We start from the raw sequence: 25,726 nt of genomic DNA on the forward strand, positions 1-25,726 counted from the left end.
CACAGTGCTGAGGAAACGGTTGTGAGCATTGTGCAAACCTACAAAGTAAGCAGAGTTTGAGGCCCTAGGCCTGGTGGGAGATCCTGTCAAGACAGAAGTCCAGAACAAAGGCGACTCCCTATCAGCTCCGAACGAGTATTTGTTGTCAGAGAGAGTTGGGGCAGGGAGGCTTAGAGCAGTGGCAGCAGTTGTTTTATCAGAGTTGGTCGAGTACATTCTTAGGACAGGTCAGACAGAGGGCGCGTCAATTAGAGGACACACCAAGAGACTTATTGCAAACAGACAGTAATGAAGTGGCAAGAAAAGATAAATGGATGATCTACTTAGATTTTAGGGAGGGCACTGATTGGTTCTTTTGTCTTTATCCTTGAACAGCAAGGTTCAGTTTAATGCCCCCTTTGAAAACCTACCATATCTGATTTTTTTGTCTGTAGTTGTCTTGGGTCTTTTTTGTCTCTTCATGTCTCTTTATGGTCATTTTTTGTCTCCTTGTTGTCGTTTTATGTCTTTTTGTAGTCATTTGGGCCTCTTTGAAGTCATTTTTTGTCTCCTTGTGGTTGTCTTGTGTCTTTTTGTCATTTCCTGTCTCTTTGTAGTCTTTTTATGTCTCCTTGTGATTGTCTTGTGTCTTTTTTGTCACTTTGTGTCTCCTTGTAGTCATTTTGTGTCTCTTTGTAGTCATTTTTTTGTCTCCGTACGGTTGTCTTTTGTCTTTTTTTGTTGTTTTGTGTGAGATAATTTTGTGTCTCCTTGTTGTAAATTTGTGTCTCCCTGTAATTGTCTTCTGTCTTATTTGTCATTTTGTGTGTCTTTGTAGTCACTTTATGTCTCTTTGTAGTCTTTTTATGTTTCCTTGTGATTGTCTTTTGTCTTTTTTGTCATTTTGTGTCTCCTTGTAGTCATTTTTTGTCACCGTTTGGTTGTCTTTTGTCTTTTTTTTTGTCATTTTGTGTCTCTGAGATAATTTTGTGTCTCCTTGTTGTCATTTTGTGTCTCTTTGTAGTTATTTTGTGTCTCCTTGTGTTTGTCTTGTGTCTTTTTGTAGTCATCTGGGTCTCTCTGAGGTAAATTTGTGTCTCCCTGTAATTGTCTTGTGTCTTATTTGTCATTTTGTCTCTCCTTGTTGTCATTTTGGTCTCTATAAGGTAATGCTGTGTCTCCCTGTGGTTGTCTTGTCCCTTTTTATGTAGTTTTGTGTCTCTTTGTAGTCATTTTGTGTCTCCTTGTGGTTGTCTTGTATCTTTTTGTGGTCATCTGGGTCTCTGAGGTAATTTAGGTCATTTTGTGTCACTCTGTGATCATTTTGAGTCTCTTCCTGGCTGCTATGGGTTAATTTCCATTTTCCTCCTGGCCTCCTGACACATTAGGCCCCTGGGCCTATGCCCGGTAGACCCCTTCAATAATCTATCCATGACTTTATGTGACTGCGTTCACCCAAAGATTTATTTTCCTAAACGATTTCCCAAAAACTTCCTTGAATTTGTTAACTTGAATTTAGTGAGTGTCATGTTTTGTGGGATAATGTGTAATGTTCATAATATACGGAGCAACGCATTTTTGATTATTGAAAAATCTGATTTGAATTATATTATATCTGCAATATTTTTTCAGACAGTGTTAAATCGCATGGATTAAACTGTGCTCAATGTTGATTGTTTTCTGAGTGTTTTCTCCTTTTATAGACTAGCTGACTAGTCTAAATTTAAATTTCCATTTTAAACACCAAGGAAATTAGTCGACAGACGTGATATGAGACTAGACATCATCTTAGATTTTTTAATTTTGTGTTGTCTTTTCCTTGTTTGAAAGGCTGCATTACAGTAAAGTGATGTCATTTTCTGAACTTATCAGGCTGTCCTAGCTGTTTTGTTATTTACCTTTACCCCCTTAGTCATCATATCCCTTTCACTGATGAATATGGAAAATCCCCTTGTGTAAATATTTTGTGAAAGCACTAATTATCAATTATCTACTGTTGTAATATCGAGATTGTGGTTTTTGTTCAAAACTGTTGTGACATTTGATTTTCTCCACATGACCCAGCCCTGACAATAAGTTGAAAAATGAGGATTAAAGTGTGTTGAACACAGGAAAAGGTGGCAGCACAGAGTTAGGTGTGGTTTCCCTGCTGCATCCCTGATTAAAAAACAAACACAAACTGACATTGTCTCATGAAGGGGATTGTCCAATCACTCACTTACATAATAGCAGCTGTAGCTCTGTGTATTTCTTTTATGCTGTGTGACTGGTGTTTGATTTATTTCCTGCAGCTCCCCTCTGAGATATCACACATGTCTCTTCAGGTGATGTGTGATCATGACAGAATTACAACCGACAGCACACAGCTAGATGTGTAATTTATTACCTCTGAGTCTGAGCTGTGACACCTACCTGTGCCAGAGCCAGAGGGCAAATGCAAACTCACCAGCAGTGTTCCCAAGTTTAGAGCCGACTGTGGGCTCCTCATGAGGGACTCCAGCTTCTTGAGCCGGGTCTCCAGCCTGCTCTCCGCTCCCAGCATGATCACAGCGCGGTGTATCCAGGTCAGAGGACAATATAAAGACACCTGTGGGCCTGTCTTTGTCTTCCCGGGACAGAGACAAGAGACAGGCGGGCGGGCAGGAGGAGCACTCCGCTGCCGCTTGGCTCAGCTCCTCATGTCAGCTCTCCTGTGAACTGCTGCCGGAGTTGTCAGGTTAATAATTTATCCGCTGCCTCGCTCCCGGTTCATTAAAGTCTCACAGCGGAGAGGAAAGCGAGCGGACTGACGAGAGCCAGGAAGGAAAGCGTTTCACTTTCAGGTGAGCTCCGTCTGCTTCCAGGTAGATACAACAAAATCTGATCCGACCACAACGTGCCCAACCTGTAGGACTCACCACTGTCAAGTTACACCGCGCCACTTCCGGTTACAACTGTCAAATTAAAAGTCTCAGAGAACCATTAGCCCTCAAAGATATGCTCTAGTCATATAAATATATAAATATGTAATATATAATAAATAAATACATATTTTTGAATTATACATAGTTATTATATATAATATAACACATTTATAAATATATATAAATATGATAAATATGATAAATAGTTGATATAGTATATGTATAGTATTATAGTATAGTATAATTTAGTATCATATATAAATAGGTATTCATACAAACAGTTTTATATAATAAAATAAGTAAAAAAAAGATAAATGTTTTATATAAATAAAAATATTTATATAATATAAAAATAATTATACATAATGAAGACATACACATTTTGAAATGTGTACATTTTGCAAATAAATAAAATAAATGTAAATTTAAGAAAGAACATTATTTATTATTTATTGAAGAAAAATATTTTAAACATATTTACATATATATAGCTATACATAAGGGTGGGGAAGACATTGATACAGCATTTTGTATCTCGATATTTGGCGTGGCAATATTGTATTACTACAGTGACGCCAAGTAAAATTCTAGCATATAATGTTTACTATAAAAGAACTTTAAATTCAAGGGGAGAAACAATTTTATTTAATAAAAGTAGTAAAAAAAAAAAAGGTTAATGTAAAAAGTAAGAAGTATATTGTAAACATGTTTACATACAGTGCATTTTTATAGCTATACATAAGGGGTGGGGAAAAGGTTTACACAGCTTAGTATCACGATATTGTGTATCGTGATATTTGCGTGACAATATTGTATCAATATATGCCAAATATCTTTTTTTTTTTGTTAGCTATATAAATTCTTAATATTGCAAATCAAACTTTTGGTGGCCCATAAAATAAATTGCCTTTTCAATCCACTAGATGCATTTTGCCATGATAGAATTGACTGAAGAGAGAGATGAATGGGCAGAAAACTTTATCTTATTAAATAAAAACCGATGTTGACAGCTTTTCTTTGGGGACATAATTTGCAGCTGAAAAATGTAATAAATCAAAATGTATTGCAGTATATTTTCTTGTGATACTAAGCATATTGCAAAATGTTTAAAATAGAAATATTGTGATAATATTGTATCATGGGATCTCTGGTGATTCCTATCTCTAATATAGGCCTACATGTATTATGGGCCTATGTAACTGCATTATGTGAATGAAAAATAATGATTAAGATATGCTTTTTGGACCTTGGGTTTAGAAGTAACTTTTAATCTAAAATTAGACAAAGAAGATGGAGAAGAAGAAGATATACTAAGTGGCACCTCTCCAGCTGCCAGTCCACGCTACATACTTGGTCCAAATGGAGACTTAAACCAGCGACTTTCTGGTTCCCAAGCCAAGTCCCTATAGACTGAGATACTACAACATTAATTGGCCTAAAATTAATTAGGCAATGTACTTTATTTAAAGGAATGTCATTTCATTTAAAAATATTTGTCTTTTTTAGATAGTATTTTCAGCTATTTTCCTATTTTTTAATGTCTGTCTTTATTTTTTTATCAGTTGTAAAGACCATTGTAGACCATCTGCACTCATTTGTATGAAATGTGAAATATGAATAAAGTTGTTTGTCTGACTTTTTTGAAATTTTGTTAATATGATTTGACATAAAAGGAGATAATAAAATATCCTAATAATATAAACCCCTCAATGCTACCATGTTATAATATCATGGGTAAGATTGATTGATGCTTTTATTTTGAAGGCAGATCTCGCATCCGGCTTCTTGCTGCCTAAGTGTAGCTGACTTCACAAATATCAATCCTAGATCTGTTCCCTGTGTTCCTGTGGACTAATAAATGCTGTGAGGACTCCTGTCCCGCAGATTTGGGTCTCTATTAGGCATGTTGCCGCAGGCCGGGATACCACAGCCCCCCAACAACCAATCACAGCTCCCCTCGTGCCCTCAACTAGCCGGAATTCCTGCTCTCTTATCTCATTCATCTGTTTTACCGTCACAGCTCAGGGCCTCGACCAACTTTCAGTATTTTAGGAATGCTGATGCGCTGCCTTGCAGACACGCTGGCACTAAAAATAGATATTTACAGGGGCCCGTGGTGTGTTAGCAGTCCTTATCTACAGCTCAAAATCTGGATAATTGTTATTTGTGTGGGAATAACATCAAGATTCACAAGGTTACACCTCAACACAGTATCAGTTGTTTTAAAATAAAAATAAATAAATAAAAATTATGACAAAGTGTGAAATCAGACCACATTTCTTGCTCTTAGAATAACTTTTATTTATTTAACTTTACAAAGAGGTCTCCACCAAAGCTCTCGGTTACTGAATCTATATTCAAATACAAACAATCTGTGAATAATCTATTCAGACAGTGGGCTAAATGTTTGACAAGGGATGTCAGAAAGTACCAATGGATTCCAGGCGACAACAGCAACAACATTTCTGACACAAAAGTACTTTTTTTTTTTGTTGTTGTTGTTGTTGTTGTTGTCCAAACATTGTATTAACACTCATACTGTATCAGGTCAGAAATGGCAATGATTAAAATGTGCAATCAAACCAACAATGGCAGTCTTTAATAGTCTTTTTCTTTTCTTTTTTTTTTGGCCTCTGGCGTCAGAGTAGAGGACCACTTGTTGACACCACGGCTATTTGCACGGAGTGATGTCATCACTGACAAAGTCCCCCCTGGCCAGCCGAGGATGACGCTAACAGGATGGCATGACCTGTGGTGGTGAAGATGTAGGGCTGGAATGAGTGGGGAGAAATGCGTCGCTGCTGTAGGGCACACGCACACACACACACACACACACACACACACACACACACACACACACACAAACTGATAGGCATGTCATTTTGGAATGATGGCAGGGTCATATTTGGAGTTATTCTAGGAGTAGGCCATGATGACTGCTCGTCCCAGGAGGGGGGGGGGGGACCGGTGAACTCTTCATTAAGAAGAGGCTCTGAAGGGCACCCTGGGTCTTCTTGACACTGCTGTAATGGTAGCATGTAAAGAGAAAATAATGGCAGCAGGATGTGAAGGAAAAGCGCTCTACTTGGCATCGGATATCAGTCTGCTGGCACCGAGCGCAGTGTTATGTTCTGTGTACTCATATGGGTTTCAGCAGGCTGCCTATGGGCCTTCTGGTGCCTTCTTGTCAGCTAGGGGCAGGTGCAAAGTTACACAGGCAAACACTGCACTCTAGTGGGGATACGGCATACAAACATAACGACAAGGGGGGGGCGTTTAAGAGCTTCGGCACTCACAGAATACAATCGTCAAAGAAAAAACAAACTTTTTTTTTGGTGAAAATCTACAGATGCATCATCCATAAGTTAATATAACATCAAATAGTGTCTGTGTAGAGTTCAACAAGAGAAACTGAAGTCGTACAATGGGACAAGAGTTGACAAAAGCCTCTGAGTGATCTGTCTGGATCAGATCTCATCAGGTATCCCCAACAGTGGGAACTGTAATACTGACTGCTGCATGATGCTAAAGTATAATACCACATTTGGTAACATTATAAGCCTGATTTTTTTTTTTTTATAATCAAAGCCAGTGACGTTAAAAAAATCTTAATCAGGAACTGTCAGGTGCTGTGGGTGTTCAGGGTTTTGGAGCATACAGCACTTGGTGCTAGAAGTGATTCAAATTCTGATTTGCCGTCAAAGCTTTTGGCAGATCAGGTGAAAACTGAGGGACCAGCATCATCAGGATGACTCAAGTGTTCACAGACCGTCTCTGCTACTGTGTATCAGTAGGTGTCCACTCATGTTCTACGTAGTTTGACTTTAAGAGGAGGCAGAGGGAGCATCCGTTCCTCTCAGAGATTGGGTTTTGTCACTCAGTCGTCGTCTGTCTCAACAGCCCAGCCAGGCTCTCTCCGCTCAGTGTCTAAACCGCCCGATGATAAAGTCTTAATCTCAGCAGAATTTCTCTCCTCCCTTAAAGGAAGTGTGCAGATTTGAGAATCACAGGTTGCGAGGAATCAAACCTCAGCACTGGTGTGTTACCGTGTACCGTATTTAGATTGGGCGGCGAGGGCGGAGGGGGAGAAGGGTATACTATATTCCTGGCTGTCGGTCAAAAAAATAAAAAAGCTCCTGAAGTCTGAGCCCCCGTCGGCCAGGTAACCCAAAACCTGGAGTGGGGAGTCAGCGTGGGATATGGGGAGAGGAACAATGTGGCTCTTTGTGCGAGCCGGGCAGGGAAAACAAACCGTTTCCCCTGGAAAGAGATCATGTTCAGGCTCCATCTGAGAAGACCACACAAGGCTGATCAGAGCCCTGTCTGCTGTGTGGAGCAATGAGAGGAGGAGGAGGAGGAGGAGGCGCATCTGGGCACTTACACATACACACACACGCATAGACACACTTTAGGGCAGACAGGGAGAAGATCTGAGATGCTCCATATCAAGCGCTCGCTGAACACAACAGAAAAAACACGAGCCGGCGATACTCTTTGGTCCAAGACAAAATGTGTGACTGTGCTGTGTTCTCCCCCCACGTTGACTTGTGATAATATGGCCATCTGGACTGCTTCCTGGGTTGGCACCCTGCTGGTCTACAGGCAGAGCAGCACTCTGGTGGGCTGACAGGCTGAGGGACAGGCTGGAGGGTGTTAGCACTGGCGTTGTCCACAAGAGGGCGTGGCACTGAATCTGGCACCGCCATACAGTGTTAAACAGGGAGTCTGTTCATTAGGTGGGGAGAGAGGGAGAGAAGGAGAGAAGGAGAGGGAGACAGAGCGGTGAGATGTTATAGATTCTGGGCTGATTCTGTGTAATTTCCATTTCTAGGATATCTTATATCAACCCCTCCTGCTCTGGACACTCATTCCTTAATCCACCTATTCTACACGAACCCTGAGAATGAGGCTTTTAGTCGTGTCAACACTCAGATAACTGTCGCACAGGGCACAATCAAAACCAAGAACATCTGGCCTCTTTCTCTCTCACACACTAACACAGACTCCCATTCAAACACACACATATTAAACGTAAACAGACGCACACACACACTCTCATGTAAGGGCCAAACCAGGGTTCTGTACTCCCTCTGTCCCATTGCGTTTTAGTTTCAAACGCTCAGCGAATACCCATGTGGTGGGATCGGATTACACGGGGCTATAAAATATCCCAAATAAAGGCAAGGGAAAACTGAGACGAAAAAACGGGCTGTTTCCTGAGGTGAAATCCTTCACTTGGCTGCTGATTCTGTCAGAGTGGGAGATTTTTTTTAAATAAAAAGAAAGACTCTTAGCAGTGGAGACAATAGAACAGGACAGCGGTGTTGGGCTCAGAGCACAGAGGTGGCGAGCTAAAGTCATTCGCATACGGCAGCCAGCTCCCATTACACACAACGGCAGGGCCATAAATCCATCTGCACGACACAAGCAGCATGCTGTGATTTCATATGTATTGGTTACTAAGGGGACGCATGAAACCACAACAAATGACAAAGAGTAAAGTGGGAACTCATTTAGTGAAAGGGAATCTTGTAACTTAGACGCAAAACATCTGGGGGTGTAAGATAAAGGTTCGTGTTGTGCTCTCTCTATCGACAGCCATTATTTTTAAACAGAATTATTACGCTGACAGATGGGCGTTCGGAGAGAAAAGCAGGTCAGTTGAAATCTAAACCGTCTCTGTAATATCAGCAGATTAATCTCAGCACATACAGTAAAACCGTAACGTGATATTGCCGTGGCAAGATACCAGCGGGTGAGGACGGCGGGTGGTGTTACAGCCATTTGGACTACCAATCAGGCAAGTGAAATCAAGAGACCCTTTGATTGGTCAGAAGTGAGGAGGATTTTCTGCTTGCACTCTTACAACAACATCTGGTTGGCACAGGACAGCGGTGGTGAGTGAAGAGAAGGAAAAGGACTGAAAGGGGAGAGGAGAGTGCTAAAGTCATATGTGGGAGACGAGCCGAAGCCAGAACAGGGTGTCATTGTGACATGCGTAATCGAACCGCTCTGGTTCTGCCCCTGTGTTTTCTAGCGAAGCCCCAGAGCTCTATCACAGCTGAAGGCTGGCTCTCATATTCGCAGCGCCTTGTAGTCTGCCTGACAATCACCTCTGTCTCTACAGTGACCTCAGAGACATGTCTGCGCCGCCTCAGCGTTCAGACTGCGAGAAGCAAGGGTTTGACTTTGGGGTCACACTTGATCAACCTCGCTCGATCTGTCTCTCTGTCTGGGTGTCACGTTGGACGATCCATCTTATAACCTCAAGGTCACGGTTTTGATTTAGCAGCAGCCATCTGTCCTTCACCTACTACCTTCTCATACATTGCAAACTACTCTGGATTTCAGCTAATTGGTAGATATGAAGAAATCCTCTCCTTCCCTCGCAAACACACGTTTTCACACATCTTGGCAAAACTGAATCTACAGAACAGGCTGCCATGCAAACAAAGCATTGTGACTGTCAGGTTGTGGTGAAGTGATCGCCTTTCAAAGTGACTCTCACTGCCTGTGCCCTCCACCTCCTTCCCCTGTTGTAACCTTAGAGCCCAGAGGAGTGCCAGGTTACTGGGATTCTCTCTCTTTGGCGCCATGCTGTTTAGTGACCACGCGCATACTGTGAGACCTGTGATTAAGCTCGCCCTGCGTGAGTGTGAGTGTGTGCACATTTTCCAATCCTTAGTCAAATGGCGCTTAAAAATAATTGCTGCTTTTTAATTTAACCAAGACAGAGCACCACGTGGGTGGGGGTTTGCCACACAGAGCTCCGCAGTGTGATTTAGAAAGCTTGTGCAAATACAGTTAGAGTCAACTCGGTACACTCTCAGATGTACCTGACAATCTCTGAAATGCTCTCCCACCCATGTGCTGCTTGTGGCATGTCGTCTGCGGATGTATGAGTAAGATAACGAGCTACAGTAGTTCTCTCCTTTCTTCCAACTCAGTCATATCAGATGAAACAGCTAGTGAAAGCAATGCTATCTATACTTTGCCTTGTAACAGAATCTCTCACCTCCATCCTCTACTTATTCTGATCACGGATTCGTAGACATCGCCTCTTCAGAGCTGGCTCCATGTCTACAGCGCTGGGCATATTAGCAGGGCTCCGCAGGCTGCCCTTGTCCCTGAGTTTGGGCAAGAGCAGCGGGATGGTGGTCCCACCTGTCTTTGGCGCTGTGGGCAGGGCATAGGCATGGTCCTCATCAGGAACATGGGGGTCCTCTCCTACATCCCCAACTACTGCCAAGGGCTCTTCTGACTGACTGACTGGGCCCTCAACCCGCACTGGGCCAACAACAGAGCACTTGTTCTCTTTGATGGCCTCCAGCTCACTGAGCGCAGGATCAGGAGGCGGTGCTGGTACTCTCTGGAGCAGGGAGGAGTCCGGGCTGACGGGTGTGGATGAGGAGGACATCCCGTTTGGACTGTGGTCCTGAGATTTCAGGGCAGAGGATGTGGCATCGTACGGAGGGCTGCTGCCTGCGGGGCTGGGCGGGGTGTGTGAAGGTGGAGTGTGGGAGTCCTGGTGGTGGTAGACAGTGTCATGTGATGGGGACTGTTGTATAGGAGGGGTGGGTCTGATGATGTCATGGAGTCCTGATCTGGTACCCTGCCCAGTTCCTGACTCTCCCAGCCCTGATAGGTCCACCACTCCGTTGGCACTGGGCTTCACTTGGGTCCTTTGAAGAACCCGTTGGATGACTTGTCGCTCTGACTGCTGCTGCTGCTTATAGTCTGTCAGCCCCTCTGACCCTGAGGCTGAGCAGGGCGATTCATTGTACTGTGCTCTGGGGGAGGATGCTCCGCTGTGGGGTGTGGATGTCGGGGACGGGAATGGCCTCTCTGATTTAACCCAATCTGTGTTGGGCTCACTTAGTGAGGGGAGACCTTGAGTCAAGGTTCCACCCAATTTGTTGGATACCAATCTGCTGTCCCCTTCAAGAATCCCCGGAGATGGCGGCCTGGTAACCCTGGATCTACCCCTGTCTACCCCCTCTGGCACAGGCTGGATAACACCACTGTGACTTGGAGTTTCTAGGGTTGACTTAGAGGGAACTGGAATAGGGATAGGAATGGGTATGGGGACAGGTAGGGGAACAATGATGGGATAAGGCACCAGGACAGTGGGTTGGGGCAGAAGAGGGCTAAAGGAAGGAATACCATAGTTCATTATTGGAGGCATTGGGACGGGACCTCTTGGCATCATGTTCAGAGGAGGGGAGTGCAAGCCAGGGAAGTAGGCACCTGGGAAGGGATGCATCAGTCCAGGGGGATTCATGGAAGAGGTCGGGGGCTGCAGGTGAGGAGAGTGGGGAGGTCTGTGGATAGGACTTGAAGGGGGGCCTGGGTGTCTGGGAGGGTTGGCAAGGGGGCTTTTCAGGCCCTGAGCATGAAGAGGAGGTCTGATGAAGGGCATATGGATTTGAGGTACAGGCTGATGTTCCAGAGTGGGACGAGGATGAGGAGGTGGTGGGTGAACGGGAGCAGGATGGGGTGACACCTCCACAGCAGGGGGAGGAGGCTGGATGGGTCTCTCCAGGGTCCTCAGCCCAGAGACAGGGATCTTGGAATTTGATGAGGATGCCTCTGAGGGGGACACAGAGGTGGATTCTGCTGATCCATGGATTGGTGTAGGCCCTTTAGGGGAAAGGTTTCTATGACGAGCCTCTGCTGCGCTGCTGCTCCAAGACTCAGGAGTGAGCAGCTTTTGCCCGGCCACGATGGCGTCCGCCCTCCCCTCCTGGCTGGCTCTGCTCGGGCTGGAGCTAGTGAGAGCTGCGCGGGCTTCTCTGTAGAAAACATCCATCTTGTACTGATTGAGACACTTGGTGCTGCAGAACTGGAGTCGCTCCTCGCCAGATCCGAAGTCCAGGTATTCTTTAGTGTGACGGACATGCTTGCACCAATCACATACCTGTGGTACAGGGGAGAGAGACTGTGGAGGGTCACTGACCTGATAGAGTCTAGCTGAAAATATACAAGTACACAATATTAGGAGTAGGGCTGTCAAAATAACGCATTAATTTTGATTAATTAATCACAGAAAAAAATAACATGTTAAAAAAATTGACGCTGATTAATCACATTCCTTGGTGCCCTTTGACCCGGTGAGTTGTTGAAGGCCACAGTGGCTTTATCACATGATGGAGGCAGACGAGACGATGCTGCTTGGCCCCATGAATGGAACATTTACATTTAAAAAACACCCAGATGGAACTGTTAATAGGAGCACTGTCCTCTGCAGTAAGGAATTTTTGTACTATCAGAGTACTTTGAGCCTGAAATATCACCCCAGCTCAAAGGATTTAGTTAGCACAGCCTCTGATGCTAACGCTAGCAGCTAGCCTCGTCAAGCCACACTTAACCAGGCGTTCAAACTGACTAAGTCTACCTGTGACCAACTAGCTCCCTTGCAAAATGGATCGCACTGGATTGCAGACCAGTTTCAGTGGTAGAGGACATAGGGACACTTATGTCCAAATTTCGTCAGCTTTACAAGGACACATCTGCCAAATTAATTTAAATTGAATTTTTAAAAATACTTTAACAACAAAAATTGCATGTAATTAATGAGATTAGTTTTTTTAATCACTTGACAGCCCTGGTTATTCCAACATGTTAAAGCTACAGTAACTAACTTTTATGAACATAACTCCTTGTCATATTTGCAGAAATTGTCGCAATACTCTGAAAAAAAGTGCATGAGACAAAAAAATCATGTCCTTCCTCTTCCTACTGCTTCACTAGACCGGACCACGGGGCACCAAAAACAACCAATCAGGGCAGAGGAGTCTCTAACGTAGCTGTCAATCATGTCAATCACTGTGTGCTGTCAAACAAGGCAGCTCTGATCAAATATGAAATAATATTTTGTTATTGAATTGCCTAATTCTCACCTAAGATGTTTTTAGAAACATATTTTAGTGTACTGTTTAGCTGTAAATGAGAAAGTTTGTTTGTTTGTGACATCGAAAGGACTAACTTTCTCATTTTACAGCTAAACAGTACACTGAAATATGTTTCTGAAAACACTTGAGATGAGAGAGAAGCAATGCAGTTACAGAATCTTGATTCATATTTGATCAGCGCTGCCCACTTTGACAGTTTGATTGCAGTTCACAGAGTGATTGATCTGATTGACAGCTACGTTACAGACTCCTTGGTTCTAATCAATTGTTTTCGTTCACACGTGGCAAGGCCATTAGAAGCGCTACAAGAGTAGGCAGAGGAGTATGACAAAATAGTGACAGTTTTAGCAAATATGACAAAAGTTATTTCTTAAAAGAGTTACTAACTGTGACCTTAAGGTAAGAAGAACACAAGCTACATGTGTATAAAGCTATTTACTCCTGTAATGTTATAACGTATTCATAATAATACCTCAGATTGGAAAACAAAAGATACATTGATAGTGTCCTCTTACTCTGACATTGCTGTTTATCTTCAGCACCAGTCTGGGCGAGTCCTCTGTGTGGGGATGTTGAGGGGATCTCTCACCGTGGAGGTCTTCATCTCTGGCCTGACAGGGGAAAACCGCAGTGTGACACACATGACATGAACCACTGTGAGGCAGTTTGTCAGACCTAAGTTGATGGATTCATTCTCCAATAAATAATGATGTAGCTGCAGTTGATGGAATCATTCTGTGGTCATTAAGCCAAACTTGAGCTTCTTAAATAACAAGTGCAGAAAATAGCTTTCGGATGAATCGCCTTGTCATCAAGGTTAGAAACAGTTTGAACTTCATGCGTGATGGCGCCAAACCGTAAAGGTCAGTACAACAGAGGGAAATCACTGTGTTGTGAAACAGATACGACTCTACAACCGAGCGGGGAGATAATGCAGGTGATGTATTGTCGTATTATTAATGGCCTTGCCAGTATTAATATAGGAAATTCCTCTTGATTCATGTAAGCTGATCTGCTGTGGATCTGAGTGCTCCCCCATCTCTGTAACCCATTGAGTCGTGTTGAGTTACGAAACATGAGGCAGCTGAAGGTAAGGTATGCACTGAAAGTGGACACCTCGCCCCAGGCCTTCTGGCCTTCCTCTCAGACAAGCTGCAACAAGCCAACGGCAATGCTTTCCTCCCTGCCTCTGAAAAACTAGAGGCCTTGTTGCGCGCAGGGTCCGTCCAGCCCTCCTTTTTGTCTCTCTTGTCATGTGAATAAACCAACCACAGTATAAACAACAGCGAGGGCGAAAGGCGATACAGCTGCTTGTCACACCGCACCTCTAAAGAGGCCATATCCATGTCGTAATGGAAGGTGAAAAATCACGGCAATGTGCATCAGAGCGGCTCTTCATAGTTGCAGCTTTCCTGTCCTCCAGACCAAAGCCACTTAACGGCCGGCCCCTCCTCCATTAACGCGAAACTGATACTAAGTGTCCTCTACAAACTTTGACCTCCCTGCCACCATTCCTAAACTGGGTCCTCCATATTAACTAGAAAGTGTGTTCTCAGAGATCCCCGCTTTTCAAATTCCTGTAAATTAATCCATCAGTTATGACCTCACAAGATCAGGGGGATCTGTTTCTCAGGGTCTGTTTACCTGCCAGAAGCCACTTGATGCCTGGGTCTCCTGTTTATGTAGAGTGGAACAAACTCTGTCCATGTAAAGTACTCATACATGTGAGGTATCAGGATTTCCAGTGATGGTGCTACGTATTGAAAACATTTTTTCATTCACCACTTACCTTGTTGCGTTTGAAGTAGGCCCGTCTGCAGGCGGCAAAACACTTCTCACTGCAGAAGCTCTTGAGCTCTGATCCCATACATAGAGAGTAGCGTTTTACACCTTCCTTCTGGCACCAAACACACACTATCTGCACATTCTGTACGTCTTCCACTGTCGGGGAAAAGCAGAAAAAGTTTGAGGTCAGTTAATGCATGCAACTTGCAAAACTTTGACTACCCAGCTTTGCTAAAACAGCCCAGCTCTGAAGAAGTGTGTGCGGCTGTTGGGTTTAGAAGACGACGACTGTTTAAGAGTGAGACCTGTGTTGATAATAGACAAAATAAAAGTATTTTCACTCAGTATTTTTGATCAGGTAAAGCAAAGTTCTTTAATCTCACCAGAATTCAGGAGACATGAGTCAGCTGTGCTCTTCCTCAACCAATTATCTGATCAAGTATATGTTTGAATAATGTCAGCGTGTTGGAGAATCACAGGATCGTGGCCCAGAGCTGGAGGGGCTCCAAACCTCCTGTGGGATATACCCCACTATGAATTAATTAAAGAGGTCTCGGGGCAGTCTAATTTCAGGGAGGCCGCCGCACCACTGTTATTTCTTATTATCTGCAACACTGCTTTGTGTGGTCCGTGGGTATTCGGATCCCGACACAGTTTGAACTGTTTTGACTCTGTACTCTGGCACACTGAAATGAAACAATAACTGAGGTTTAAGAGTTGGCTTTCATTGACGATTTTACATCAACATGGAGCGAACAGGGTAAGAACTGTAGCCCTTTTTATACTGTGCGTACAGCACATTTAAAGTATGATTTTTCTTACACAGTCAAAACAATAGAAAATGTCACTGCACAGGCCTGGGCCTCAACAGATGGCGAGCGCGCTACGTGCACACACAAAGGCGTTTATGCTCAGCGCAGTGTTACCTGAAAAACACCATAGACAATACATGCAACAAGCAACGCTTCAGTGCAGAGGAGGAATTGTAATTAGCTGTAAACTCAGATCTCATATCAAATATTCATGGACATACTTTATTGCCTTTACAGAGTGCCTTCAAGGAAAGCAGGCAAATAACTGGAATAACAAGGCTGATACACTGAATATCCTGTACCGGTTTTATTCGGATGGCGACATATTTTTAAGATTTTCTGGTTTTAGGGCATTTATGTTTCTTTTTATATCTGTTTTATTTAAAAAGGGACAGTGCGTGTTAATTAACATGACCACCTAATTCACATGAATGTGCCAGATTTAGCCATACAGGCTAATTTTCATCTGCAGTCCCTGGCAGGTAGATGGTATATGAGTATATAAGAAAGATATGAGTATATTTAAGTGAAGTGACTAAAATCCAGAGACATAATGATGGTAAAAAGTAATTCATTATTTTACTTCTTAATTAGGTTTATTTGCTTTTATCATTATTTGTGACACTCACGTTTGAAAAGCCCCACACACATAGCAGCGCCTAGTTACAAAAATTCGTAGGTGCACAACTAAGCAGTCTGAGAACATGCATAGCCGTTGCGCTTTATGTCAAGCTAGTTTGCTGTCTCTGTCAAGTAGCTGTCCATTACAGCAGAAAATGGTACATCAAAATAAAAGCTTGATGCTGGAAATTCACTGTACTACAAAATAAAGTGTTTTTTACAAAGTTGACACGTTTGCGAGTCACTTGCGGTCCATTCAGAGTGGACCCGCGACCCACCAGTTGGGAACCACTGCTCTAGAAGGTCACTAAATAAAACAAAAATGATCCTTTTGACTGTCTTCTGGGCCTCCGTGATTGTTCAGGACCCTTGAGGAAACTGCTGAAACTCATATTTGCCCATCCACATTGCTGATCCTGCACTCTGACTTCTCAAATATAACCATAACACAAGTCAGGGGTTATGTGTGCATGTGTGAATCTGGGGTACAGCTACAAGCTAACATCATATCCCTTATTGTGTAGTCCCACAGCTCCACTACCTGCTGATGGCTTTATGAGGGGGACAATGACAGGGGCACTCTTGTGCTCCTTTGGGGTGGTCAGGGATGAACTTGTTGAGGAAGATGAAGGTGAGGAGGAGGGGACACTGGAGGACTCTCTCTCTCCACTCTTCATGGTGAGGACGGAGTGACCGACTTTGGTGTCCATGCTCTTAGGTTTTGGCAATGAGTTCTCTGAAAGACAAACGCAACATGATGCTAATGATTTTTCAGGTAACACAATAGTGTAAATCCACGGTATGCCTCACATGATACTGTAATAATGTAACAAAGCCCCACACTGATTTTCAGTACAGTCGTGCTGAGAAACAATAGATGTATCGTAATGAAAGAAACTCGAGAAGTTGCATCTGCGGTACAGTGTGTCTGGCAAATTTGAACAGTGACACAATGTCTGCACTGAAACCTGCCCAACCTGTTAGCGTAAATCCAAGAAGACTCCTTCCTAACAGTGAACTGTCGACACCTGCCCTCACCTTTTAGCACAGACACATGCTGACGCCTCTCTCTGTAGTTTCTGATCTCATTGGCCTCTGACTCTCTGAGGTCCACCTTGTCGTAGCCGTACCATCCCAGCAGCTCGTTCATGGTGCTCTCTGCGAACGTCTGCATGAGTAAAAAAAAAAGAGGAAAAGAAATCACTGATTAACCCTCTATGTAAAGAGATACGGTAACTGAGCCATAGCCTGCCTGCACATGGGAAATTGTGACCGTACATCTTAGGGGTTGTTAGTGGAACTTTTTATCCTATGTTAAACATAATCAGGCCTTCCTACTCTGAATCAATGCAAGGGATTCTTTCTCAGCCCCAGCCCAGTTGGGGAAATGAATACGGGCACAGTGGAGTACAGTATGACGCTTTTTCCATGATGTATTCGAGTTGTTTACTCTTGCTAAATCTGAGACGGAAAGGTTTAAAACCTAACACCAGTGTGAAATCTATGAATCATCCTTTGTTTATCTCTTTTAATTGGAAAAAAGAGGGAGAAAAGAAAACTGTTCCCCGCAGATGGGATGTGTGGTCCCTCTCTTTTTTTTATTACGACCAGATGAAAAAAAAAACACAAAGGTCTCTCTCTTTATCCACCCACCTCTCTCTGTGGCTTTGGGAGGACCGGATTGGAGGAGAAACCTGATCCGGAACGGGCAGAAATCAGAGCGGGACACCCTACACCACAGCGAGGTCCCACGGTTCTCGGAAATGCCCCACTCCTCTCCCTTCTTCTCCCTCCAGTGTCCACCACTCTCTCTTTTCCCCACTTTCCCTGTCCCTCCCCTTGCCTCTCTTTCTCCCCTCTGCCCCCCTCCCTCACCTCCCATCTTCACCATCCTCCCCTCCACCCCAGCACCTTCCAGCCCTGACACCCGACACAGCGCTGCCTCTCAGGTTTCACCCTTTTCCAGCACAGCCAGTCTGCTGTGGTGGTGTTGTAGTGCTGTAGTACTGACTGCACATTCTTTCCCCTGCTTTCCTCACTCCGACCTCTGCTCTGCTCTAGGGCCTCAAAGAAATGGATCTCTCCCTTGCTTGCTCACTTTCTGCTGTGTGTGTGCGTCTGGGAGAGTGTGTGGGTGAGTGCAAGCAGTGGTATCATATCCAGCTAAATATGCCTAACGATGATTAAAGTTAAGTATCCGGTGTCTGGTGCTGCGCTCGGGTCTGACGTGGAGGGAGTAGGTCCGAATGTGGTGTTGAAACAGATGTATTACAGAGACAACACAAGGCCGGACCTCAGCTGAGCTCGAAATCAGTTTTCCTGCCTTCCTGTCTGTCGTTTTTTTTCTCACTGTCTTCCTTTTGCACATCTCTATGATTTCACTTTACGTCTTATCTAGGTATCCTCTCCTATATCCATACAGCTCAGTGTCACTTAGTCTTTCCGTTTGCTTGTTAACGAAAGCCGGGCAATTTTTTTTTTCACCCACCCCTCCACTTCCCACAATGTTGTTTTTGTTTCTTTTTGGCAGTTCAGACAAACATCTGCTTTGTGAGAGTGACAAGCCATATCCCAAACCACAGAGAGAGTTGCAGCCAAAGGCAACAAACCGGGGCCGACCCTGAGATTCAGCCCAGGCAGGCTCACATCAAGCGGGGATAGCGTTTCACATGTTTTGATTAAAATTAGTTAAGTTGTAACACTACACCTCCCCTGGATATCAAACGCTACAATCCAAACCACTTACACAAAAAGAGCACATTTCCTCTCTCACGAAAAGGCCAGAATCTCCCTCCTCCACCACCTCCCCCCTCCCAAAGAAACTTGCTTGTCTTTTTAGATTTCTGAGCTCCTGCTTGAAGGAGCTTCGGATATCCCTTTACCACCACAATCAACACTCTCAAATAGCCAGTGTCCAAACCCAAACAAAGCAGACAATCCATGGATTAGTTTCCATGCAGTAATAGGCTTTTAATGGGAGGAGGGAATCATGTCTGTTACTGTGATTTAACTGTAACTGTCCTTTAAAGTAAGCAACAAGAGGAGACATTCCTAAAACACATGTCCTATCTCTGGAAATGAACTTTAATTTGGTGTGTAATTCAAAAAGTGTGATATTGCTGTAGTGTTTTTCCCATGGTGAGACTGAGGTATTCTATTTAAAGCATATAAATGCCCTCTCTCTTTGGGAAGGCATGAGGGCAAGCCTCTGTGGTACAGCAAGTGTGCGCACTGCGAGAGCGGGGAAGAAGTGACGCACATCTGGATCTCCGCTGGACATTACGGTGTGCGCGTCCGGCCACAGCTGGGCTGACATGGCGTCCCGAGTACAGGCAAAGGCCAACCTACTCTTATCCGCTGCGAACATCTATAATTAAAACGTCCTGTGTGTGTCTGTGTGTGTGACATTTCGGAGTTTATATTTATAAGATATGTTTATTATGATTCCCTGATTGTCCTCCGAGGGGTGCAAACTTTGAAGATGGCAGTGATTTCTCTAAACGTGCAACCAAAGTGTCTTCATGACGTATGTTTGCTTACTTTAAAGACATAAGGAGAGTATTGAGTGAAAACAAACACAGTTACGTGCGTGATTATTCCCAGCATTGATCTGTGCGCAGTTGACTCTCTGCCTCTCTGAGCTGAGTAGGGAGACGTGCGCGTACAGAAGTTATCTCTCGGCCATGAACGCATCTCACTTGATAAAAACTAATCTAGCAGTGACACACAAACTCACTCTCACCTTCATCTCCTGGTTGATCTCCCTCTTCACGGGGTGCGCAGGTTTCCTGCTGCGTTTATTTTCCGGTGGTCTCCCTTTCTCCATCTCTGGCATAGTCCTGGTGTGGCTGGATCCGATCCGGATCAGTGTTGGGTGTCAGCTGGAGGGGTTTTTTAGCGGAGTAGCTCAGAGTGAAAGCTGTCACTCCCGGTGACAGCGGCTGTCATTCCCGGACGTCTGAGTCCCTCATCTGGGGCTTCGCACCATTCGAGTCCACTGAACATGCGTGCGCTCCGGGCTGGAGGCTCCGCCGCTGAACAATCCTCACCCTCTCTTCTCCGACACTGTCAAGTATCTGCAGGTAACAAAGACAAAGCTTCCGGTTGGGACTTTCAAAGTAAATTGTTAATTACGGCTAAACGTAACAGTGCGTAAAAGAGAAAACCAAAGTGGGCCCAATAATCTACCACTCCACTACAGAACTCTTTTAGTGGCACTTAGTGCTGCCCCCGCGACCCGGCCCTGGATAAGCGGATGAAAATGGATGGATGGATGGATGAATGGATGGATGGATGGAGAAAGTGGGCATCTCATTTTGATATAGTGGCTCCTACTCAATGACAACGTGTAGTTAGTAAAAATATTTGTACATACATAAGTGTGAGAATGAAGGTAATGACATAATATGTGTGTACAGATGTGTGTCTGCAAAGATATGTAAAGTAGTTGTGTATGTTTTTACATCTGTGTGTATATATACATATATATATATATATATGCGTCAGTATATCTATGTGTGTATATGTATATATGTTTGCATATATGAGTGAAAGTTAGTAGATTTTTGGAGGAAAACAACCCCCCTCTAGTGAATAAAATAGATAACAACAAACGGTTTTGGCCCTATGCTTTGGACTTTTAATGGAATTGCTCATTGTATGGTCATACAAGTGGACTGATTTCCTAAATATAAGGACACAAATCAACCCACCCAACGGGAAAACAAATAAAAGGTACAGAAATGGACTGGAATGAAACAACTCCACAACTTAACCCCTTCTCTTTTTATATTTCATTCTATAACACATATAAGTCTATAAAAATAAAGTTAAAAACTAAAAACTAAATGAAGATACGTAAAGGTCTTATGGTCAATTTGCATCAAAACTTTGGAGACAAAAACGTTGTAAATGCGAGCAATATTTCCTGTCAATTAGTGTCCAGTAGAATATAAACAGCATTGTCTGTTGCCACAAAGGTGTCTGAGATTTATGGCACTTTATCTGTTTTAATGTTATTTGAATGTTGAAAAATGCATAATAATGCAAATGCAATCACAACATAGAAGAAAAGGCATAAATAGTATAAACACAACTGGTTGAGACTCATTTGCTCTGCTCAAAGGTGTATAAAGAACAATCGCAGCACCATCTCCTTTATTTAGTACTAGATTGCTTAATATTAAGCTCATATTGTATGCTAGGTTACACAAGAAACGTGTGCTGCACATCTTACAAATAATTATTTGCATCTGAATACAATTTGAAGGCTCTGGGACCTTCTTTGGACGCCAATACGTTTTCTGCTTTTATTATGAAAACAAAGTCGCCTAGCTTCCGGTCTAATATGCCCTTTTTCTGTCTACCTTGACGCTGCCCTCTCGGATAGGGAAGGGAGGGCCCTGTGATTTGATGTAACCCAACACCTGGCGCCCACCCCTCCCAAATCTCAACAGATACATTTCATAAGGAATGCAAAGACTGTGTTTTATCTGAGGGGGACACAGTACAAACACTGTCTGTATACTCTTGTCTTAAAATAAAGAGATGAAAAGAACGCCGTGAGTTAAATGATACCATGGCAGAATGTATGGGGCTTTCTCAAATGGCATCTGTTTGATCAGTGTCTGTTTGTGAGCCATGATGTGTGTGTGTGTATGTGTGCACGCAGCATTAAAAACACCTGAAACGTCCACATTTGGCCCCTGAGCCACCCCTTGCCCTAGGAAAAGTACCACACACGCCTGAGGGCAGGATTTATGTTCACATATGAGGGAGGTGTGTGTCCTGTGTCTGTGCGCGTAAATATTTGTCCCATGGTTATTCTTGATGGGAGAGGCCAGAGGATTTATTACAATATGATGTTTCCAGGCTGGTGATGAAAAGATGGAGAGGATAGAGTTACATTCAGCAACACAAACATCAATGTCATGTCAGAGTTGCTGAAGTTGGAAAACTCTGATTATTATTTTACCACTATTTACTGCTAAATTTGTTTTTATTCTAAACATCCCTATTTTACCTAACATCAGGTTATTACTACTACTTATTGTGATGGATTTAAGTCATAAAGTTGGTCATGTCATTACCAAATATGTAGGTAAACAGGGCTCTGCTGCATCCTGAAATCTCTCTCTAGCAGAACTTTCACTTGGACACTAAACCCCATGCAGAGAGACAGACAGGTAGACAGACAGGCGGGACGTAAAGGCTGTTTCACAGCCCCTCTCCTCCCTGTCTCCTGCCGTCCTCAGTCTGCTCTGGTTGGAGGAATCCAGGGACCATGGCTCGTGTAAACAGAAACCTGATCCAGTGCGTGGGGCTTGGGTTTCGCCCCCTCGTACACCCGCTGATGATACCCGATCCGGCCCGGCTTTGGGAACAGGGCTTATCTGATGCCTCACAAAAGGCCCCTCTCTCCGGCTTTCCATAACAGCGCACATCTGGTGCCTCTGCAGGGAGCGCTGTCCCTTCAGGTTCCTCTGGGGGGTGAAGGAGGGGATAAGACTGTCTCACTGTTCCCTCAGAAATCCACTTACACAAATGATAGAGGACTACAGACAGTATTTATAGGTCTAAAGTTACAATCCCCAACATCTGGTCTGAATCATAAAAATTGGCCACTTTGTGTATCATTACTTGCATTATTGTCCATGGATACATGATTACAGTGAAAATACCCTGTCAATTTAGAAGATGATTGAAAATGTTGTAGTCTGGTCCTCAGCATTAAGAGAGGGATACTCTGTGTGATCCACTGCGGTTTACAGTAATGTGTTTCCACCATAAGGGGGCGTTGTCCACCCATTGGTTTTGCATAGTTGTGTCAGTGAATATAGCCTGGTGTTTTCCCTGCATCAAATTACATGCAAATACAGTCATGATGAGGGCATCTGTGTTTCTGCCTCAGTGACCAAATAAACTGACCTGAGGCATATGAAACATTCACATTTGATTAACAACTTTGACATTTAAATTTATTTCCCAAACTCACGTCCTGATATGTTATCTATCATGGGCGGGTAAAGCTATACAGGATACGAATATGTAATAAATAAAAGTTACCACTGACTACACAAATTACACACGCAACATATGAGCATACTTGAATATTGGGGATGATGTGTCCCCACCATTATAGGCTACATTACAAGTACTGCTTTGTTGCTGAACTGTAGTTGCACCCCCTCCTCTCTATTGTGTTGCCACAGTTTGTGTATTTGTGTACATTTATTTCTGTCGTTATAATCCTGTGCCCATATAAACATCCTAAATATAAAAATAAAATGTTACTACATGTGACAAACAGAGATTAGTTGTTGCGAAATATTTCACACCCACTGAGTGTTAACACTTGTGCTAACTGGACCAACTGACAAAGCTAACGTTAGCTTTAGCTTGCTAATATATAAAATGTTTTGGGTGAAGAGTTAACTTAAGAAGGTGATATTAAATACGCTTGACATATCTGGCCTGAAAAATTGATAATGCTGTTTCATAACAATGTGAATCTTTAGTTTTTCAATAAGCCGTATATTTCACGAAAATGACACATTTAATGCTAATATGCTAATGGCTATAAACATCAGTTAGCTTAGCATAAATGGGATAATTCCTCTCCAAATTCATGGTGAACTGTATGTATAATACTTACTCTGAAAAAAAAATCGTACCTCTTCATGTTTGCAGACAATTAAAACCAAGTAATATCGGGCATTTACAAAGCTACATCATTTGTGTCTTTTCGTATTTTATGCTAGCTTGTGACGCTACAGTGACTTCCTGTTTACATAAGTGGTTGCTCTTGATTGGACGGTCCACAGGTGTCTCCTAGCAACCGATTTATACATTCTTACAGTCTTTACTACCTCAAGAGTTCAAACTTAGTAACGAGCAGTGTTGGGAAGGTCACTTTTGAAATGTAATAGTTAGGTTACCCTGTTAAAAAGTAATAAGTATTATAACTATTTTAATTACTTACAGTAATCAAAGTAATGTAACTGATTACATCTGACTACTGTTTTTGACAGGGCCGTAGTCATTGAGTCAGCAATGGAGGGGGCAAAATCTGCCGGTTGGTCTAGTGGTCCCCACACTCAGTCAACAACACAGTCATATGACATTCTTGTTTTCAACTTTTTAATATATTTGAAAGTAATGAATTAAAGAAGCAGTACAGTGTTGGACATTGATTGTACCTATCCACAGCAGTCAAGCAGCACCACTGGGACAAACCACAAGCAGGACTACAGTAGCCTACACTGTAATACTAGAACCAGTAGCAATAAAAATGGCGATTTAAGTTTATTTATGATTATGGTACATTTGCTAATAATGTAATTTGGACGATGGTGCATGGTTGCCTGTCATAGCAATTCATATACATATACATTTATATATAAATGTCTTTAAGTGGGGAAAAAAGATGAAAAATGTCTAGAGATTGTTATGGATATATGGGAAGAGAAAAGCAGTTACAAAACAGCAGTTTAGTGTTCTTTTAATTCAATTCAATTCAATTCAGTTCAATTCAATTCAATTCAATTCAATTCAATTCAATTCAGTTCAATTACTGTGGTAATAATTTAAACCTTGATAAAAATTAATGGACATTTTAATTGATTTCCGGTGTTTTCTGAACATTTGTACCAATGTTCATGGATTCAATGCAAGCTTTAAGTTTTGTTCCATACTAATCACTTCCTGCAAAACTTATTTATTTTATTTTTTATTTTTTAACTTATCAGGTCTACGTTTAGCATCTGGTATTTATCATTAAGTGTATTTGCTCATGTGAAGTCTAGGCAGTGCCGGAGCTAGCACATTAAGCGCCCTAGGCAAGCGGCCCCTGGTGCCTTGAAAAAAATTACATTTTATATTTATTGTATTTATTACAAACAATTCAATTCAGTTCAATAGAGCTTTATTTATCCCTTAATTCTTGTTCCAGAGAATGCTGTACGACCAGTACCAACCAGACAACCAATGCGTTCTTTTGACAACACAAAGCAAGTTTTCTTAAATGTATAATGTAATATAGTGAGTTGTTTCAACTCAGTGTCGGATTCAAACAACAAATAATCATTAATTGAACAACTGATGTAAATGAATTTTGTGAGTTGAAATAGTGTCAAATTATAAGTTTGTTTGACAAGAGAAGGCAAGTCATTTCAACTCCAAGCATCAAGTTGAGCTTATATAACTTATCTTTCTGAGTTGAAAGAAAGCTTTTCTTGAAGTTGAGTTTACTCACATTTTTAAGGCAGCAATTGAACTTAAGTTTTCAAGTTAAACTGACTTAATAATTTTTACAGTGTGGGTACCCTGGGTCAGGGCCACTCACTGGGTGGGCACAGTTATAGAACAACAGAGTATTAAATATCTGGCAAAATATACAGATATACAAGATAGAAGTGTTTCGAGGAGCAAAAGCAAAAAACAGTTTTTAAGCATCTTTTATAACTTTTTATAGAGGAGCAGTTTTTTTGCCAGGTGGGCAAAGCCATCCCATAATGTGACACCCCTAAATGTTACCAAAAATTGATTTTGCAAGTGATAAATTTAAGAGAATGAAGATCTGCTGTACTACTTTTACCTTTAATGGGTTTATTAATATATCAGGTCAATTCCAGTGCTGAACACTGGGTGTCGCTGTTGCCACACTTATAGCCTCGGCGTGAGCTCCTGCTCAACAGGTTGTGTTAACTTAACTTTG

General features: G+C 42.7%; 2 protein-coding genes across 6 annotated transcripts in view; both read right to left on the reverse strand.

Moving 5' to 3' along the window:
• LOC126399121 (rho-associated protein kinase 2-like) overlaps positions 1–2,881 on the reverse strand; it is a 51,370-nt gene extending 48,489 nt beyond the window's left edge. For 3 of the 4 annotated variants that reach the window (XR_007570856.1, XM_050058928.1, XM_050058927.1), the window contains exon 1: positions 2,426–2,881. Coding sequence is in view for 3 of the 4 variants with exons in the window: in XM_050058928.1 (XP_049914885.1) it covers positions 2,426–2,521 (96 nt within the window). In the remaining variant the exon portion in view is untranslated. The remainder of the gene's footprint in view (positions 1–2,425) is intronic. The other variant, XM_050058929.1, reaches the window with a different exon arrangement.
• Positions 2,882–5,167: 2,286 nt separating this feature from the next.
• LOC126399123 (sine oculis-binding protein homolog) lies at positions 5,168–20,050 on the reverse strand. Of its 2 annotated transcripts, none has more exons than XM_050058940.1 (7): positions 19,754–20,050; positions 17,050–17,179; positions 16,553–16,747; positions 14,583–14,734; positions 13,309–13,404; positions 9,898–11,799; positions 5,168–7,607 (listed from the first exon to the last, which is right to left on the reverse strand). In XM_050058940.1, exons 1-6 carry the CDS (start codon positions 19,844–19,846, stop codon positions 9,907–9,909), a joined length of 2,559 nt encoding a protein of 852 aa, XP_049914897.1. In that variant the 5' UTR covers positions 19,847–20,050; the 3' UTR covers positions 5,168–7,607; positions 9,898–9,906. The 2 variants fall into 2 exon arrangements, with proteins under 2 accessions (XP_049914897.1, XP_049914896.1); XM_050058939.1 differs by having other exon boundaries at positions 9,898–11,820.
• Between the last annotated feature and the right edge of the window lie 5,676 nt (positions 20,051–25,726).

Source organism: Epinephelus moara, chromosome 12, assembly GCF_006386435.1.
Source record: "Epinephelus moara isolate mb chromosome 12, YSFRI_EMoa_1.0, whole genome shotgun sequence".
Classification (NCBI taxonomy): Eukaryota; Metazoa; Chordata; class Actinopteri; order Perciformes; family Serranidae; genus Epinephelus; species Epinephelus moara.

Excerpts from the sequence above, each read along its gene's own strand:
- LOC126399123 (XM_050058939.1), bottom strand. The coding sequence starts at position 19,846 with ATGCCAGAGATGGAGAAAGGGAGACCACCGGAAAATAAACGCAGCAGG. Across the intron at positions 16,748-17,049 it reads GCATGTGTCTGTGCTAAAAG|AGAACTCATTGCCAAAACCT; the intron begins GTGAGGGCAGGT and ends TTTGTCTTTCAG. Across the intron at positions 11,821-13,308 it reads AGATAAACAGCAATGTCAGA|TCTCTCTCCCCTGTACCACA; the intron begins GTAAGAGGACAC and ends GACCCTCCACAG.